Genomic DNA, 16,062 nt, shown 5'->3' with positions numbered 1-16,062 from the left:
CCCAGACAGACACGGGCTAAGCACAAGGCCAACAGATATACACCTGCATCAAAAATGGCCAAATCGACAGAAAAACTCACCAAAACGACTCTGAGCAACAGCTCAATTGATTCTAAGACTAGTTCGAGCAGTGCATCGAACAAAATAGACAAGAAACCGACCGCGCGCGATGAAACGCGCCGCACGACGCGCCTGGGGCTGAGTTTTGCCCAGATGGCGAGCCAGGAACCGCGTTCCGACGACGACGAGCTGCTGCGTTCACCGTCGCAGCCTGCGCCCGTCACCTCATCGATGAAAGTCGATGCAGGTGTTGAAGATGCGCCGGTGGTTGAGATTCCCTCGACACCCGACTCGCGCGACTCGGACGCGACAACGCCGACGCCTAATGCACTGGATGGGAACCTGTTCGTGTTCAGCCAGGCTCAGCGCGATGAGAACGACACCAACAACACCAACAACACCAACAACAACAACAACGACCAGACGATTCCGGCGAAGCGCGCCCGAGAGATTGCTCTCATGTTGGAGCGCAAGCGCCGGCGCGACGAGCAGAACGCCGCCATCATGAACGAGGTCTTCCTTGTTCTAGAACGACTCAAGGAGTCAGCCTCCGAGGCCCAGCTGATGCGCATCCTGCGCCAGTTTGGCAACGAGTGCGGGCTCGTCGTAATGTCGCGCCACGACCACAAGACGCTGGTTGAGATGGAAGTCTCAAAGGCTGCCCGCCCCAAGCCAGCACACGAGGCTGAAGCCGTGGCTGCGTACAGCGAGGCTGCGACGCAGACACCTGAGGTGCCAGCCGCGCCTTCTGTCCTGGGCAGTGAGCCCTGTGCCAGCAAAAAAAACGCCACCCCTGCGCCTAAGGCCAATAAGCGCAGACGCCGCGGCAAAAAGGCCAAAAAAAATGCTGCGACCGCCGCAACCGCCGCAACCGCCGCCACTGACCAGGCTGATGCTATGGTCATCGACACCGCTGGCGACCAGTCCAGCACACCCGACACCACTACCTCGACCACCACCTCGACCGCCACTACTACTACCGATGACGCCGCCGCGCCTCCCGCCCCGGACACGGCTATGGCTGATGCCGACGCGCCCACTGAGTCCCCCGACACGTGGACCGTAGTCGCCAAGCGCGCCCAGAAGAAGGCTGCCGACAAAACCACGACCCCCGCCCCCAACACGACCACCACCACGACCACCACGACTGCCCCTCGCGAGAAAACGGCCGTCGTTATTGTCACCACACCCGAGTCGAGAGCCAGCGCGCTGCCCCAGCGACGCGTGCGCGACGCGGTGAACCGCCTTCTTGGCAAGACTGCAGTGTCTGCGGTCCAGCGCACCAAGGCGGGCAACATCTTGCTGCACGCTGTGGACAGTGAGGCCGTCAGATTGATGACCTCCAATCTGCAGCGCGTGGTCAAGGAGCTGTCCTGCTTTGGCGCCTGCGAGTTCACGCGCGCCACATCTCCCGGCTCCAGAACCCACAAGTCGTCAAAGCTCTGCTTTGTCATCCACGGTGTGCCGATTGAAGACGGTTTCGACAGTCTCAAGGAGCTGCCCAAGGACATGGCGGACTTCAACGGCGTCAAGATCTCCGACTCGCTGCGCTGGCTTGTGGTCCCTGCCAAGGGTAAGCAGGCTGGCTCGGTGGTCGTCGAGGCCCTGACCCAGGCTGACTACGACAAGTGTGTCGGCAAAAACGTCAACGTCGGCGGCGCTATTGTCCCAGCAGTGCCCTACGTTGACCGCAAATCTACGACAGACGGCCCCCCTCGCCTATGAAAGAGGGCCCTACGGCCGGACAACGTCTACGCATCCTTCAGCACAACGTGCACAAAATGAAGGCTGTTCATGAGACAATACTTGAGGCTGCTGCAACCGGAAAGGCGGACATTGTCTGCATCCAGGAGCCTTATACCATAAAACTCAAAGCTGGGTATAGAACATTGACGCAGCCGGGCTTCACCCTGGTTGTGCCGTTTAATGTTAGGAATCTCGAGGCCATGCCTTTGCGCCCGCGGGTCCTGACCTACGTCCGCCAAGGCCTGCCGTTTTCTGTGCTGTTCGAGTTTGGCGATGCTGAGAGTGATATTCAGACCCTGCGCATCCTTGCGTCGGAGCCGTTTTCGCTTCTCAATGTCTACAACGAACGCCAGCTGACTGTGCAGCCTGTCCCCGAGACCCAACCCCGCCCCTATACCATTGAGCGCACCAATCTTTTATCGCGCAATATTGACACCAGTACTTTGCTTCTCGGCGACTTCAATCTCCATCACCATTGGTGGAATTCCCAGCGAGAGCATCCCCACGAACCACGAGCTGACTCTTTTGCTAACTGGCTGATGTCGCAGAATGCCACCCTGATTGTCGACGACGACTACGTTGAACGCAACGGCGGCACATACGTCAACAGCAGCACGACCTCGGTGATCGACCTCGCATTTTCCCTGCGGTCTCGACCGGGCCTGTTTACGAACTGGAGGTATCTTCAGGAGACGGGCTCCGATCACCGGGCCATCAGTTTTGATTACGTCAGCACCACCACACCCAAAACCCTAACACGTAACCCGGCGTTCAACACCAAGACGGCCGACTGGTCGCTGTTTCGCAAGGAATGGCTGGCTGGCCAGGCTGACCTTGAGCTTCAGCTGTCCCTGGCAGAGATTTCTGCAGACGGTGACGCAATGGCGCGACTGCTTTCCGAGGCCCTGCAATCTGCTTGTCAGAGGTGCATGTCAGTGAAGAGGCACAGTGCCCGCGCAAAGCCATGGTGGACGCCCGAGCTACAATCACAACGTCAGGCCGCATCGCGCGCAGAGAGAAGATACAGACGAGGCAGGCTGTCGCTGGTTGAGTTTCATTCGATTCGCAACAAGTACACCCATGCTGTCGAAGATGCTAAGTCTACTCACTGGACTACCTTTCTTTCTGACGCTGACAACGAAAAGGTCTACACAGCCTGGAAATACACCAAGCCAGCTACGGCGAGTTACTTCCCCCCCATCCAGGGGCCAGACGGGTTAGCCAATACCCCCGAGGAGAAGGAAAAGGCTTTCCTGACGCTACTGGGTGCTACGTCTAGCGCAGGTGTCGACCCCCGACCTGACATTGCGGATACACACGACCCCCATCACGACCCCCATCACGACACCCCCCACGACACCCCCCCGAACGACACCGACCGAAGCATATACCCCTGGCCTGACCTTACAGACCACGAGATCAAGGAGGCAATCATGTCCGCCAACGCCAAGAAGGCCCCCGGGCCCGACGGCATGAACGCCAAGATCATCCAGATCGCCTTTGAGGCCCATCCCGCGCCCTTTCTCTCCGTCTACAAAGCCCTGTCTCGCCTCGGAATACACCCCACACTCTGGAAGCAAGCTACTGGGATTGTGCTCGCGAAAGACGGAAAGGCTGATTATTCAGTCGTAAAGTCCTACCGCATCATCTCACTGCTCAACTGTCTAGGCAAAGTGCTCGAGAAAGTCTTTGCGACCCGCTTAGGGTACCTCGCTAATTGCCATGACAGCTCGCTTCTAGACGACACTCAACTGGGAGGCCGCAAACAGCGTTCAGCCATGGACGCCGCTCTCGTATACGTCAGCCACCTGCAGAAGGTCAAGGAGATGAAGCTCGTTCCAAGCACTCTCTTCCTTGACGTCAAGGGCGCTTTCGACCACGTGTCAAAGCCCTGCTTGATGCGCAGCTTACGTGAGCTCGGTCTTCCCCTGGTGTTCCGAAAATGGGTTGCTTCGTTCCTCCAGGACCGTACTGTCGGCCTGCACATCGAGGGTCAGCCGTTTCCGATGACCCCGGTTAACATCGGCATCCCCCAAGGTTCCCCCATCAGTCCTCTACTCTTCCTGTTGTATGCTCGGCATATAGTGGCTCGGGTGGCCGGCGACACACCACAACTTCAGCTGTCGTATATAGACGACTTCAGCGTAACCGTGGCGTCCAAAAGCCCGAGGCGTTCAGCGGCGCTTCTCGAAGAACTCGTGACGGAGCTGCGGGCCAAGGCTCGTGACTACGGCATTGAGTTTGAAGAGAGCAAAACTGAGCTCATCCACTACACCGATGCTGCAAAGTGGGCCTCCCAAACTGTCCGAGTAGGTGATGTCACTGTGCGTCCCCAAAAGATGGTCAAGTGGCTAGGTTTCCATTTCGACAACAGACTTTCGTTTAAACAGCACGTCCAGGCACGGACCCAAAAGGCTGAGATCGCGTTCCGCGGCTTGCTTCGGCTCGCTTCGAACACGCGTGGACTGTCCATCGCGGCACTCCGTCAGCTCTACATCTCCTGTGTGGGTACCGTCGCCGATTACGGATCAATTCTCTGGTATGACCCGTCAAAACCCCAGCTCAGTCTGCAAAGGGTATACCAGAAACTGCAAAGCCAAGCTGCCGCCCGTATCCTAGGTACATTCCGCGGTTCACCAACACGCGCCGTCGAAGTCGAGGCCGGCCTCCCGCCCCCCTCTATTCGATTCGCCAAAGCACGCATGGCCTACGCCGCTCGCACTCTCCGCCTCCAACGCAACCATCCCGTCCGTGTTGCGTCCCAACCCGACAAGGACGAGCTTGCCCCCGATGACTCAGACCTGCCTCTCCTGGGGCATAACATGAGTGTCAAGACTCGACTCGGCTGCATCATGCGCGAGTTGAAGCCATTGGTGGCAGGCATGTGGAGACGAGAACGTCGCCGACAGGAGTGGGATAGTCCCTGGCAGCCGCCACTGACCGACCGCATCTCCATCGTCGTCGACCCTGGACCCAAGGAGGACGCTGCCGTCAGGCATGCCCAGTTCTTGCCAAGACTTCCGAACGATGCCGTCACCGTGTATACGGACGGCTCTAAAGAAGGCTCCAGGTGCTCACTTGCAGCGTGCGTGGTCGATACAAAAACCGGTGAAATCAAAACGAAAGTCAGTCATCGACTGCAAGATGTGGAGGTTGCAGACTGCGAGAGCGCCGCCATCGTGGAGGCACTCACGCTCCTCGCCAAAACAGAAAAAATAACAAAGCAAGCTCGCCCCTGCTATGTGTTTGTCGACAGCCAAGCTGCCATTGCGCGGCTCCGCAAGCACGGCCACTTCGCGTGGCAGGCCCGCCGCGTCCTCGGTACATTCACGTCGCCAGTCACGGTGATGTGGTGTCCCGGGCACATGGGCATAGTGGGGAACGAGATTGCAGACGCGGTTGCACGCCAGGCTCTCGAGAGTGATGATGAACGCAAGTTCAGCTCACTGGGCAGTGTCTTCGCTCGGGTTAGGAGGTTTACCATGGACAAGTGGGAGACTCTCTGGGCTTTTGAGCGAGACACCGCCGCTGGTCCCTCCCACGGCTCGCACTACCTGCGTACCATCGGTGGTGATCCAGTTCTCCGTGCTAAGGCGCCTAAGGTTTCCGGACCAAGATGGCTAACCTCGGCGTACTTCCAGATGAAGGTGGGTAAAGGCAACTTGTTGCCCTACCTGCTGCTCATCAAGAAGACGGACTCGGACCGGTGCCGCCGCTGTCAAGAACATGAAAGCGAGAGCGTTGAGCATGTGCTGCTGCACTGCGCCGCATTTTCTGCAGAGCGTCAAGAGATGGCCATGGCATTGAGTCCTAAGTCGCTAGATCTCCCGACGCTCTTCAATACGAATAACGGAACCGAGGTGCTGCTGAAGTTTGTTCGCAAGACGGGTTTTTGCACGAAGGCCTGGGTAGAAGGTGTGGGGAGAAGAGAAAGTAGTGGTGGGAGGAGAGTGGAGGAAGTTGAGGAGTGAGGAGGAGTTGGTGCTTGTGTCTTTGGACAAATTACTGTGTCGACCACGACGTATTTCCTTTGTCGTTGATTTTTGCTGGAGTTTGGATGTTGTTTTATTGTACCTTGCTATGTGTAGATTTACTGCACCTCGCCATAACCCTATCAGGTTCCATGCGAGTAATGAATAAAAAAAAAAAAAAAAAAAACATAAATATCGTCGTCTCCTGCCCTGAGTTGATCAGGTTTACTCTTGTTCTCCAAGCTTAACAATCACATGCACTTGCTTACCTTCTTCTTCTTCTTTATACCATTCTGTTCTTGCTTTCTTTGCAGTTCAACCTTTCTTCTTCTTTGAAGTGTGTGATTGTTCCTCCTCCTTCCTCTTTGTGCCGCTCTATTCTCGGAATAGCCATCTAAGTTGTGTGTTGCCTCTTCATCTCAACCGACCATACGTCTTAGCACTCTGTCTAACTGACGTCTTCCTCCACAGGCCCGACTGTCCACCTCAGGAACCTATCATTGTCCCGAGTCGTTGGCTGTACCCGGAACCCTAATCCTTTCTTCGGGCCCTATCCGTAATATTTTGTTAAGCTTCATTTGAAGACCCGACGCTATTACAACTTTGGCTCTCTTTGGCACTTTTTTCTCTCCTCATTTATTTTTCCCTCTCTATTACGTTTCAACTCGCAATGGCCCTCACTCGCGAAATGATCGAGCATCTCAATACGTTCCTCCTGTCGATTCCTGACCGAACTCCTGAGAACTGGCATCTCGGTGCCCTTCCTAGGGAGTTCAGTGCTGAGATCAAAATGGCTATTGTGGCGGCTTACATGTCTGGTCTGCGCACCGACGATGGTGCCCCGCCCATCCCCGTTGGCTCTGTTCCTGATGCGGCTCAGGTTTACTGGGCTGCGTTCCAGGCTGGCGCTGAAGCCCGCTTCAACTCCCTTGAGTCTCTTCCCCGAGTCAAACGGGAAGAGGATGCCGATCCGTTGAAAGAGGCCGACAAGCATCTTGATGTCGTGCCCTATGATGGCAATCAGCAAGGCTTCCAGGCGTTCCAGAGGCAACTTGCGGTCAAATTTGCTGCTGCACCCAAGCACCACCGCACGGAGCAGCGCAAGCTGATGACTGCCTTCTCCTACCTTAGAGATGGCGCTCTGGATTGGGCCATGCCTCGGATGGACCCGGCCACTGGACACATGAACTTTGAAACGTACGACGATTTTATGAAATCGTTAGCTGAGGCTTTCGATGACCCTGACTGGCGCATGACTGCGACCCAGCAGATCTTCGACTTAAAGCAGACAGGTACTTGTACTGCCTATCACTCTGCTTTTACAACGCTGTTGAAGAAACTCGGTTGGGCCGACGCTGATTTCACCATTGCACTATTTCAGCGAGGCCTCAAGCCCCACATACAGGACGCTCTGGCTTGGAACACCTATCCTGCCCCTAAGGGAACGCTTGATCAGTTCGCTAATTTCTGCAACACGCTGGACAATACGATCAACAACCGAACCCGGGGAAACAACGGGAAAATCCAACCGCCTCCTGGTGTGGTCCCCTTTCAGCAAGATTCTCGTTCGAGAAATGCTGGCGCCCAAAAAGCTGTCCCCAACACCAAGCCAGCTAAGGGTACCTCTGCAGGTCCCGATGCCAACGGTCTACCCTTCCGTAAGACTGCTGACGGCAAAATGGCAAAGGGTGTTTGTTGGAAGTGTGGCGCAAAGGACCACATGCTAAAGGCTTGCCCCAAAAACAACCTTGCTCTTCGCGCAGCTACTGTCCCTTCTCCCTCCACTTCTACCCGGGCTCCCTCGACGGCCCCTGCGCCTGATGCGTCAAAAAACTAGAAGGGCTACCGACCCATTCCCCTCTGGTCCTGGCTAGCCCTGACGCTGCTGATGAGGGTCTCTTGAGAATCAGCACTTGTTCTCTTGATAATGCTATCGATTATGGTAACTCTCCCCCTCTGGTTATTCCTGTGACAGTGAATAATTCCATTGAGGCCTACGCTATGGTGGATTCGGGATCAACAACTTGTTTTGTGGATTCTGAATTTATAGCAAGGCATCAGATTCCTACTGTTCTCAAGGCCAGAGCCGAGTCGCTCCATGTTGTTGATGGTAGTGAAACTGCTGCGGGTAAAGTGACCCACCAAGTTCCTTTGTCCCTCTCTTTTCCTAATTATTCAGAAACTTTGGTTTTTCAAATCACGAAGCTTGGGGGCTACCACATCATCCTGGGGAAATGCTGGCTCGACGCCCATAACCCGGAAATTTCTTGGCCTTCCAATACGCTCAAGATATCGGTTACTTCTACCGCCGATGGCAATGCTGTGGCAGCTTCTGATTCTTCTTCTTCTTCTTCTTCTGTTTCGACTGCTTCTACTGATTCTGGCGCTTCGTTTGATTTTTCTTATACAAAAAACGACAAAAATATTGCTTCTACCGCTGGCAGTCAGATTGAGGGATCTGCTCCTGCTTCAGCCACTTCACCCCTTCCTTCTTTTATTGCACAATCGTCAGCTGTGTCTTGTTCCTGTGTGACGGTGTCGTCTCAGGCTTTGCATCGCTTTGCCAAAGCTGAGAAACTACAGATTTATCGTGTCACCGCTCAGGAAGTCCTGGATTATCTCAATCAGGAGGACCTAACTCCGGAACAAGAGCATGCACGGCTCCTTGAACGCATCCCGAAGAAATACCATGACCTACTTCCTCTGTTCTCTCGAGAAGGTGCTGATCAACTACCACCTCACCGGGACATTGATCATGCGATTAACTTCGTTCCCGATGCGAAATACCCCAAGGCCCCGCTGTACGATATGACTCCACTCGAGTTGCAGGCTGTCAAAAAATATCTAGATGGCATGCTTGCTAAAGGCTTTATTTCCTCTTCCTCTTCGCCGCTGGCTTCCCCGATTCTTTTTGCTAGGAAGCCAGGCAGTTTACGATTCTGTGTTGATTTCCGAGCCGTCAATGATATCACCATCAAAGACGTAACTCCTCTGCCTCGGATCAATGAATCACTGCGCACGGCGGCTACGGGAAACATTTTTACAAAGCTGGATCTGAGAGCTGCGTACCACTTGATTCGCATCAAGAAAGGTGATGAATACAAGACAGCTTTCAGAACTCGATATGGCATTTTTGAGTACAATGTGATGCCGTTTGGGCTCACCAATGCTCCTGCCACGTGTCAGAAATATGTCAGCGAGGTCTTGTCGGAGTATTTGGACATATTCTGTGTCTGTTACTTGGATGATATCCTGGTGTTCTCTCTGAACCAAGAGGAACATGATGTTCATGTGCGCAAAGTCCTGCTAAAATTAGCGCAGGCCAGTCTGTTTGTCAAGGGTGAAAAATGCGAATTCGACAAGACTGAAACTACCTTTGTTGGCTTTGTTATTTCAGCCGATGCTCTGAAGATGGACCCCGCTAAAGTTGCGGCTGTCCGTGAGTGGGAGGCTCCCCGAACTGTTAAGGGAGTCCAGTCCTTTTTGGGTTTTGCCAATTTCTATAGGAGGTTCATCCGTGACTTCTCTAGAATCTGCACACCTCTCTTCGAGTTGACTAAAAAGACGCAATCTTTTGTCTGGTCCTCTGAATGTGAGGCAGCATTTCACACCCTGAAGGACCTTTTCTGCTCTGAACCTATCCTCAAGCACTTTGATTACCTGTTGGACACTGTTATTGAAACAGACGCGTCTGACCGTGTAATATCTGCCGTCATGTCTCAATACCACCCGACTGACAAGGGGCTTCTACTACACCCCGTGGCCTATTTCTCTCAAAAAATGAATCCTGCCCAGTGTAACTACGGCGTAGGTGACAAGGAGTTGTTAGCCATTGTGGAGTCTCTAAAGTCGTGGCGATTCATGGTTGAAAGTCTGGAAAAACCTGTTCTGGTATTGACGGACCATCGGAATTTAGCCGTTCTTAAGCAAATTCCGGCCATGAACAGACGGCAAGCGAGGTGGGCTATGGAACTGAGCGAGTACCGTTATGTCATCACTTATAGGCCTGGCTCCTTGAATTCTAGAGCTGATGCCCTGACCAGACGCTACGAAGACCTCGTTTCTTCTTCTTCTGAGGAGGATAAAGAGCTGTGTGCTCCTATTATTCCCCCTGAAAATTTTATTGGTACCATGTCTTTGGTAGACGAGGTAAAAATCGCGCTATCCACGGACAAGTGGGCTCTTGATGTTATTTCTGCTCTTCGAGGCCAGTCGACCAAACCTCCAGATGTGGACCTCAGTGTCTGCAGGCTTGACAATGACGGTCTTTTGTTTGTCAACGACCTTCTATATTTGCCGAACGAGGATCTACGAGTTCGTGCATTTTTTTTTTTTTTTTTTATTCATTACTCGCATGGAACCTGATAGGGTTATGGCGAGGTGCAGTAAATCTACACATAGCAAGGTACAATAAAACAACATCCAAACTCCAGCAAAAATCAACGACAAAGGAAATACGTCGTGGTCGACACAGTAATTTGTCCAAAGACACAAGCACCAACTCCTCCTCACTCCTCAACTTCCTCCACTCTCCTCCCACCACTACTTTCTCTTCTCCCCACACCTTCTACCCAGGCCTTCGTGCAAAAACCCGTCTTGCGAACAAACTTCAGCAGCACCTCGGTTCCGTTATTCGTATTGAAGAGCGTCGGGAGATCTAGCGACTTAGGACTCAATGCCATGGCCATCTCTTGACGCTCTGCAGAAAATGCGGCGCAGTGCAGCAGCACATGCTCAACGCTCTCGCTTTCATGTTCTTGACAACGGCGGCACCGGTCCGAGTCCGTCTTCTTGATGAGCAGCAGGTAGGGCAACAAGTTGCCTTTACCCACCTTCATCTGGAAGTACGCCGAGGTTAGCCATCTTGGTCCGGAAACCTTGGGCGCCTTAGCACGGAGAACTGGATCACCACCGATGGTACGCAGGTAGTGCGAGCCGTGGGAGGGACCAGCGGCGGTGTCTCGCTCAAAAGCCCAGAGAGTCTCCCACTTGTCCATGGTAAACCTCCTAACCCTGGCGAAGACACTGCCCAGTGAGCTGAACTTGCGTTCATCATCACTCTCGAGAGCCTGGCGTGCAACCGCGTCTGCAATCTCGTTCCCCACTATGCCCATGTGCCCGGGACACCACATCACCGTGACTGGCGACGTGAATGTACCTAGGACGCGGCGGGCCTGCCACGCGAAGTGGCCGTGTTTGCGGAGCCGCGCAATGGCAGCTTGGCTGTCGACAAACACATAGCAGGGGCGAGCTTGCTTTGTTATTTTTTCTGTTTTGGCGAGGAGCGTGAGTGCCTCCACGATGGCGGCGCTCTCGCAGTCTGCAACCTCCACATCTTGCAGTCGATGACTGACTTTCGTTTTGATTTCACCGGTTTTGGTATCGACCACGCACGCTGCAAGCGAGCACCTGGAGCCTTCTTTGGAGCCGTCCGTATACACGGTGACGGCATCGTTCGGAAGTCTTGACAAGAACTGGGCATGCCTGACGGCAGCGTCCTCCTTGGGTCCAGGGTCGACGACGATGGAGATGCGGTCGGTCAGTGGCGGCTGCCAGGGACTATCCCACTCCTGTCGGCGACGTTCTCGTCTCCACATGCCTGCCACCAATGGCTTCAACTCGCGCATGATGCAGCCGAGTCGAGTCTTGACACTCATGTTATGCCCCAGGAGAGGCAGGTCTGAGTCATCGGGGGCAAGCTCGTCCTTGTCGGGTTGGGACGCAACACGGACGGGATGGTTGCGTTGGAGGCGGAGAGTGCGAGCGGCGTAGGCCATGCGTGCTTTGGCGAATCGAATAGAGGGGGGCGGGAGGCCGGCCTCGACTTCGACGGCGCGTGTTGGTGAACCGCGGAATGTACCTAGGATACGGGCGGCAGCTTGGCTTTGCAGTTTCTGGTATACCCTTTGCAGACTGAGCTGGGGTTTTGACGGGTCATACCAGAGAATTGATCCGTAATCGGCGACGGTACCCACACAGGAGATGTAGAGCTGACGGAGTGCCGCGATGGACAGTCCACGCGTGTTCGAAGCGAGCCGAAGCAAGCCGCGGAACGCGATCTCAGCCTTTTGGGTCCGTGCCTGGACGTGCTGTTTAAACGAAAGTCTGTTGTCGAAATGGAAACCTAGCCACTTGACCATCTTTTGGGGACGCACAGTGACATCACCTACTCGGACAGTTTGGGAGGCCCACTTTGCAGCATCGGTGTAGTGGATGAGCTCAGTTTTGCTCTCTTCAAACTCAATGCCGTAGTCACGAGCCTTGGCCCGCAGCTCCGTCACGAGTTCTTCGAGAAGCGCCGCTGAACGCCTCGGGCTTTTGGACGCCACGGTTACGCTGAAGTCGTCTATATACGACAGCTGAAGTTGTGGTGTGTCGCCGGCCACCCGAGCCACTATATGCCGAGCATACAACAGGAAGAGTAGAGGACTGATGGGGGAACCTTGGGGGATGCCGATGTTAACCGGGGTCATCGGAAACGGCTGACCCTCGATGTGCAGGCCGACAGTACGGTCCTGGAGGAACGAAGCAACCCATTTTCGGAACACCAGGGGAAGACCGAGCTCACGTAAGCTGCGCATCAAGCAGGGCTTTGACACGTGGTCGAAAGCGCCCTTGACGTCAAGGAAGAGAGTGCTTGGAACGAGCTTCATCTCCTTGACCTTCTGCAGGTGGCTGACGTATACGAGAGCGGCGTCCATGGCTGAACGCTGTTTGCGGCCTCCCAGTTGAGTGTCGTCTAGAAGCGAGCTGTCATGGCAATTAGCGAGGTACCCTAAGCGGGTCGCAAAGACTTTCTCGAGCACTTTGCCTAGACAGTTGAGCAGTGAGATGATGCGGTAGGACTTTACGACTGAATAATCAGCCTTTCCGTCTTTCGCGAGCACAATCCCAGTAGCTTGCTTCCAGAGTGTGGGGTGTATTCCGAGGCGAGACAGGGCTTTGTAGACGGAGAGAAAGGGCGCGGGATGGGCCTCAAAGGCGATCTGGATGATCTTGGCGTTCATGCCGTCGGGCCCGGGGGCCTTCTTGGCGTTGGCGGACATGATTGCCTCCTTGATCTCGTGGTCTGTAAGGTCAGGCCAGGGGTATATGCTTCGGTCGGTGTCGTTCGGGGGGGTGTCGTGGGGGGTGTCGTGATGGGGGTCGTGATGGGGGTCGTGTGTATCCGCAATGTCAGGTCGGGGGTCGACACCTGCGCTAGACGTAGCACCCAGTAGCGTCAGGAAAGCCTTTTCCTTCTCCTCGGGGGTATTGGCTAACCCGTCTGGCCCCTGGATGGGGGGGAAGTAACTCGCCGTAGCTGGCTTGGTGTATTTCCAGGCTGTGTAGACCTTTTCGTTGTCAGCGTCAGAAAGAAAGGTAGTCCAGTGAGTAGACTTAGCATCTTCGACAGCATGGGTGTACTTGTTGCGAATCGAATGAAACTCAACCAGCGACAGCCTGCCTCGTCTGTATCTTCTCTCTGCGCGCGATGCGGCCTGACGTTGTGATTGTAGCTCGGGCGTCCACCATGGCTTTGCGCGGGCACTGTGCCTCTTCACTGACATGCACCTCTGACAAGCAGATTGCAGGGCCTCGGAAAGCAGTCGCGCCATTGCGTCACCGTCTGCAGAAATCTCTGCCAGGGACAGCTGAAGCTCAAGGTCAGCCTGGCCAGCCAGCCATTCCTTGCGAAACAGCGACCAGTCGGCCGTCTTGGTGTTGAACGCCGGGTTACGTGTTAGGGTTTTGGGTGTGGTGGTGCTGACGTAATCAAAACTGATGGCCCGGTGATCGGAGCCCGTCTCCTGAAGATACCTCCAGTTCGTAAACAGGCCCGGTCGAGACCGCAGGGAAAATGCGAGGTCGATCACCGAGGTCGTGCTGCTGTTGACGTATGTGCCGCCGTTGCGTTCAACGTAGTCGTCGTCGACAATCAGGGTGGCATTCTGCGACATCAGCCAGTTAGCAAAAGAGTCAGCTCGTGGTTCGTGGGGATGCTCTCGCTGGGAATTCCACCAATGGTGATGGAGATTGAAGTCGCCGAGAAGCAAAGTACTGGTGTCAATATTGCGCGATAAAAGATTGGTGCGCTCAATGGTATAGGGGCGGGGTTGGGTCTCGGGGACAGGCTGCACAGTCAGCTGGCGTTCGTTGTAGACATTGAGAAGCGAAAACGGCTCCGACGCAAGGATGCGCAGGGTCTGAATATCACTCTCAGCATCGCCAAACTCGAACAGCACAGAAAACGGCAGGCCTTGGCGGACGTAGGTCAGGACCCGCGGGCGCAAAGGCATGGCCTCGAGATTCCTAACATTAAACGGCACAACCAGGGTGAAGCCCGGCTGCGTCAATGTTCTATACCCAGCTTTGAGTTTTATGGTATAAGGCTCCTGGATGCAGACAATGTCCGCCTTTCCGGTTGCAGCAGCCTCAAGTATTGTCTCATGAACAGCCTTCATTTTGTGCACGTTGTGCTGAAGGATGCGTAGACGTTGTCCGGCCGTAGGGCCCTCTTTCATAGGCGAGGGGGGCCGTCTGTCGTAGATTTGCGGTCAACGTAGGGCACTGCTGGGACAATAGCGCCGCCGACGTTGACGTTTTTGCCGACACACTTGTCGTAGTCAGCCTGGGTCAGGGCCTCGACGACCACCGAGCCAGCCTGCTTACCCTTGGCAGGGACCACAAGCCAGCGCAGCGAGTCGGAGATCTTGACGCCGTTGAAGTCCGCCATGTCCTTGGGCAGCTCCTTGAGACTGTCGAAACCGTCTTCAATCGGCACACCGTGGATGACAAAGCAGAGCTTTGACGACTTGTGGGTTCTGGAGCCGGGAGATGTGGCGCGCGTGAACTCGCAGGCGCCAAAGCAGGACAGCTCCTTGACCACGCGCTGCAGATTGGAGGTCATCAATCTGACGGCCTCACTGTCCACAGCGTGCAGCAAGATGTTGCCCGCCTTGGTGCGCTGGACCGCAGACACTGCAGTCTTGCCAAGAAGGCGGTTCACCGCGTCGCGCACGCGTCGCTGGGGCAGCGCGCTGGCTCTCGACTCGGGTGTGGTGACAATAACGACGGCCGTTTTCTCGCGAGGGGCAGTCGTGGTGGTCGTGGTGGTGGTCGTGTTGGGGGCGGGGGTCGTGGTTTTGTCGGCAGCCTTCTTCTGGGCGCGCTTGGCGACTACGGTCCACGTGTCGGGGGACTCAGTGGGCGCGTCGGCATCAGCCATAGCCGTGTCCGGGGCGGGAGGCGCGGCGGCGTCATCGGTAGTAGTAGTGGCGGTCGAGGTGGTGGTCGAGGTAGTGGTGTCGGGTGTGCTGGACTGGTCGCCAGCGGTGTCGATGACCATAGCATCAGCCTGGTCAGTGGCGGCGGTTGCGGCGGTTGCGGCGGTCGCAGCATTTTTTTTGGCCTTTTTGCCGCGGCGTCTGCGCTTATTGGCCTTAGGCGCAGGGGTGGCGTTTTTTTTGCTGGCACAGGGCTCACTGCCCAGGACAGAAGGCGCGGCTGGCACCTCAGGTGTCTGCGTCGCAGCCTCGCTGTACGCAGCCACGGCTTCAGCCTCGTGTGCTGGCTTGGGGCGGGCAGCCTTTGAGACTTCCATCTCAACCAGCGTCTTGTGGTCGTGGCGCGACATTACGACGAGCCCGCACTCGTTGCCAAACTGGCGCAGGATGCGCATCAGCTGGGCCTCGGAGGCTGACTCCTTGAGTCGTTCTAGAACAAGGAAGACCTCGTTCATGATGGCGGCGTTCTGCTCGTCGCGCCGGCGCTTGCGCTCCAACATGAGAGCAATCTCTCGGGCGCGCTTCGCCGGAATCGTCTGGTCGTTGTTGTTGTTGTTGGTGTTGTTGGTGTTGTTGGTGTCGTTCTCATCGCGCTGAGCCTGGCTGAACACGAACAGGTTCCCATCCAGTGCATTAGGCGTCGGCGTTGTCGCGTCCGAGTCGCGCGAGTCGGGTGTCGAGGGAATCTCAACCACCGGCGCATCTTCAACACCTGCATCGACTTTCATCGATGAGGTGACGGGCGCAGGCTGCGACGGTGAACGCAGCAGCTCGTCGTCGTCGGAACGCGGTTCCTGGCTCGCCATCTGGGCAAAACTCAGCCCCAGGCGCGTCGTGCGGCGCGTTTCATCGCGCGCGGTCGGTTTCTTGTCTATTTTGTTCGATGCACTGCTCGAACTAGTCTTAGAATCAATTGAGCTGTTGCTCAGAGTCGTTTTGGTGAGTTTTTCTGTCGATTTGGCCATTTTTGATGCAGGTGTATATCTGTTGGCCTTGTGCTTAGCCCGTGTCTGTCTGGG

At 55.4% G+C, this 16,062-nt stretch overlaps 6 protein-coding genes across 6 annotated transcripts; 4 read left to right on the top strand and 2 right to left on the bottom strand.

Moving 5' to 3' along the window:
• Positions 1 to 54: 54 nt before the first annotated feature.
• BROUX77_003416 (uncharacterized protein) lies at positions 55 to 1,785 on the top strand (the record flags this gene model as incomplete). Its single annotated transcript, XM_073748065.1, has 1 exon — positions 55 to 1,785. The coding sequence occupies one exon, from the start codon at positions 55 to 57 to the stop codon at positions 1,783 to 1,785; it is 1,731 nt and encodes a 576-aa protein (XP_073605841.1).
• A 56-nt stretch (positions 1,786 to 1,841) lies between these two features.
• Positions 1,842 to 5,777, top strand: BROUX77_003415 (uncharacterized protein; the record flags this gene model as incomplete). The annotated part of the gene is made up of 1 exon (XM_073748064.1): positions 1,842 to 5,777. One exon carries the CDS (start codon positions 1,842 to 1,844, stop codon positions 5,775 to 5,777), a length of 3,936 nt encoding a protein of 1,311 aa, XP_073605840.1.
• A 670-nt stretch (positions 5,778 to 6,447) lies between these two features.
• Positions 6,448 to 7,614, top strand: BROUX77_003414 (uncharacterized protein; the record flags this gene model as incomplete). The annotated part of the gene is made up of 1 exon (XM_073748063.1): positions 6,448 to 7,614. The coding sequence occupies one exon, from the start codon at positions 6,448 to 6,450 to the stop codon at positions 7,612 to 7,614; it is 1,167 nt and encodes a 388-aa protein (XP_073605839.1).
• Positions 7,615 to 7,778: 164 nt separating this feature from the next.
• On the top strand, positions 7,779 to 10,166 carry BROUX77_003413 (uncharacterized protein; the record flags this gene model as incomplete). The annotated part of the gene is made up of 2 exons (XM_073748062.1): positions 7,779 to 10,091; positions 10,146 to 10,166. 2 exons carry the CDS (start codon positions 7,779 to 7,781, stop codon positions 10,164 to 10,166), a joined length of 2,334 nt encoding a protein of 777 aa, XP_073605838.1.
• A 119-nt stretch (positions 10,167 to 10,285) lies between these two features.
• Positions 10,286 to 14,221, bottom strand: BROUX77_003412 (uncharacterized protein; the record flags this gene model as incomplete). The annotated part of the gene is made up of 1 exon (XM_073748061.1): positions 10,286 to 14,221. One exon carries the CDS (start codon positions 14,219 to 14,221, stop codon positions 10,286 to 10,288), a length of 3,936 nt encoding a protein of 1,311 aa, XP_073605837.1.
• A 56-nt stretch (positions 14,222 to 14,277) lies between these two features.
• On the bottom strand, positions 14,278 to 16,008 carry BROUX77_003411 (uncharacterized protein; the record flags this gene model as incomplete). Its single annotated transcript, XM_073748060.1, has 1 exon — positions 14,278 to 16,008. The coding sequence occupies one exon, from the start codon at positions 16,006 to 16,008 to the stop codon at positions 14,278 to 14,280; it is 1,731 nt and encodes a 576-aa protein (XP_073605836.1).
• Between the last annotated feature and the right edge of the window lie 54 nt (positions 16,009 to 16,062).

The sequence above is a fragment of the Berkeleyomyces rouxiae genome (genome assembly GCF_048999995.1).
Source record: "Berkeleyomyces rouxiae strain 22BRR77 chromosome Unknown BrBRR77_ptg000003l, whole genome shotgun sequence".
Lineage (NCBI taxonomy): Eukaryota > Fungi > Ascomycota > Sordariomycetes > Microascales > Ceratocystidaceae > Berkeleyomyces > Berkeleyomyces rouxiae.
Note: the sequence above shows the minus strand (reverse complement) of the source record. Positions and strands in the feature narration are given on the sequence as shown.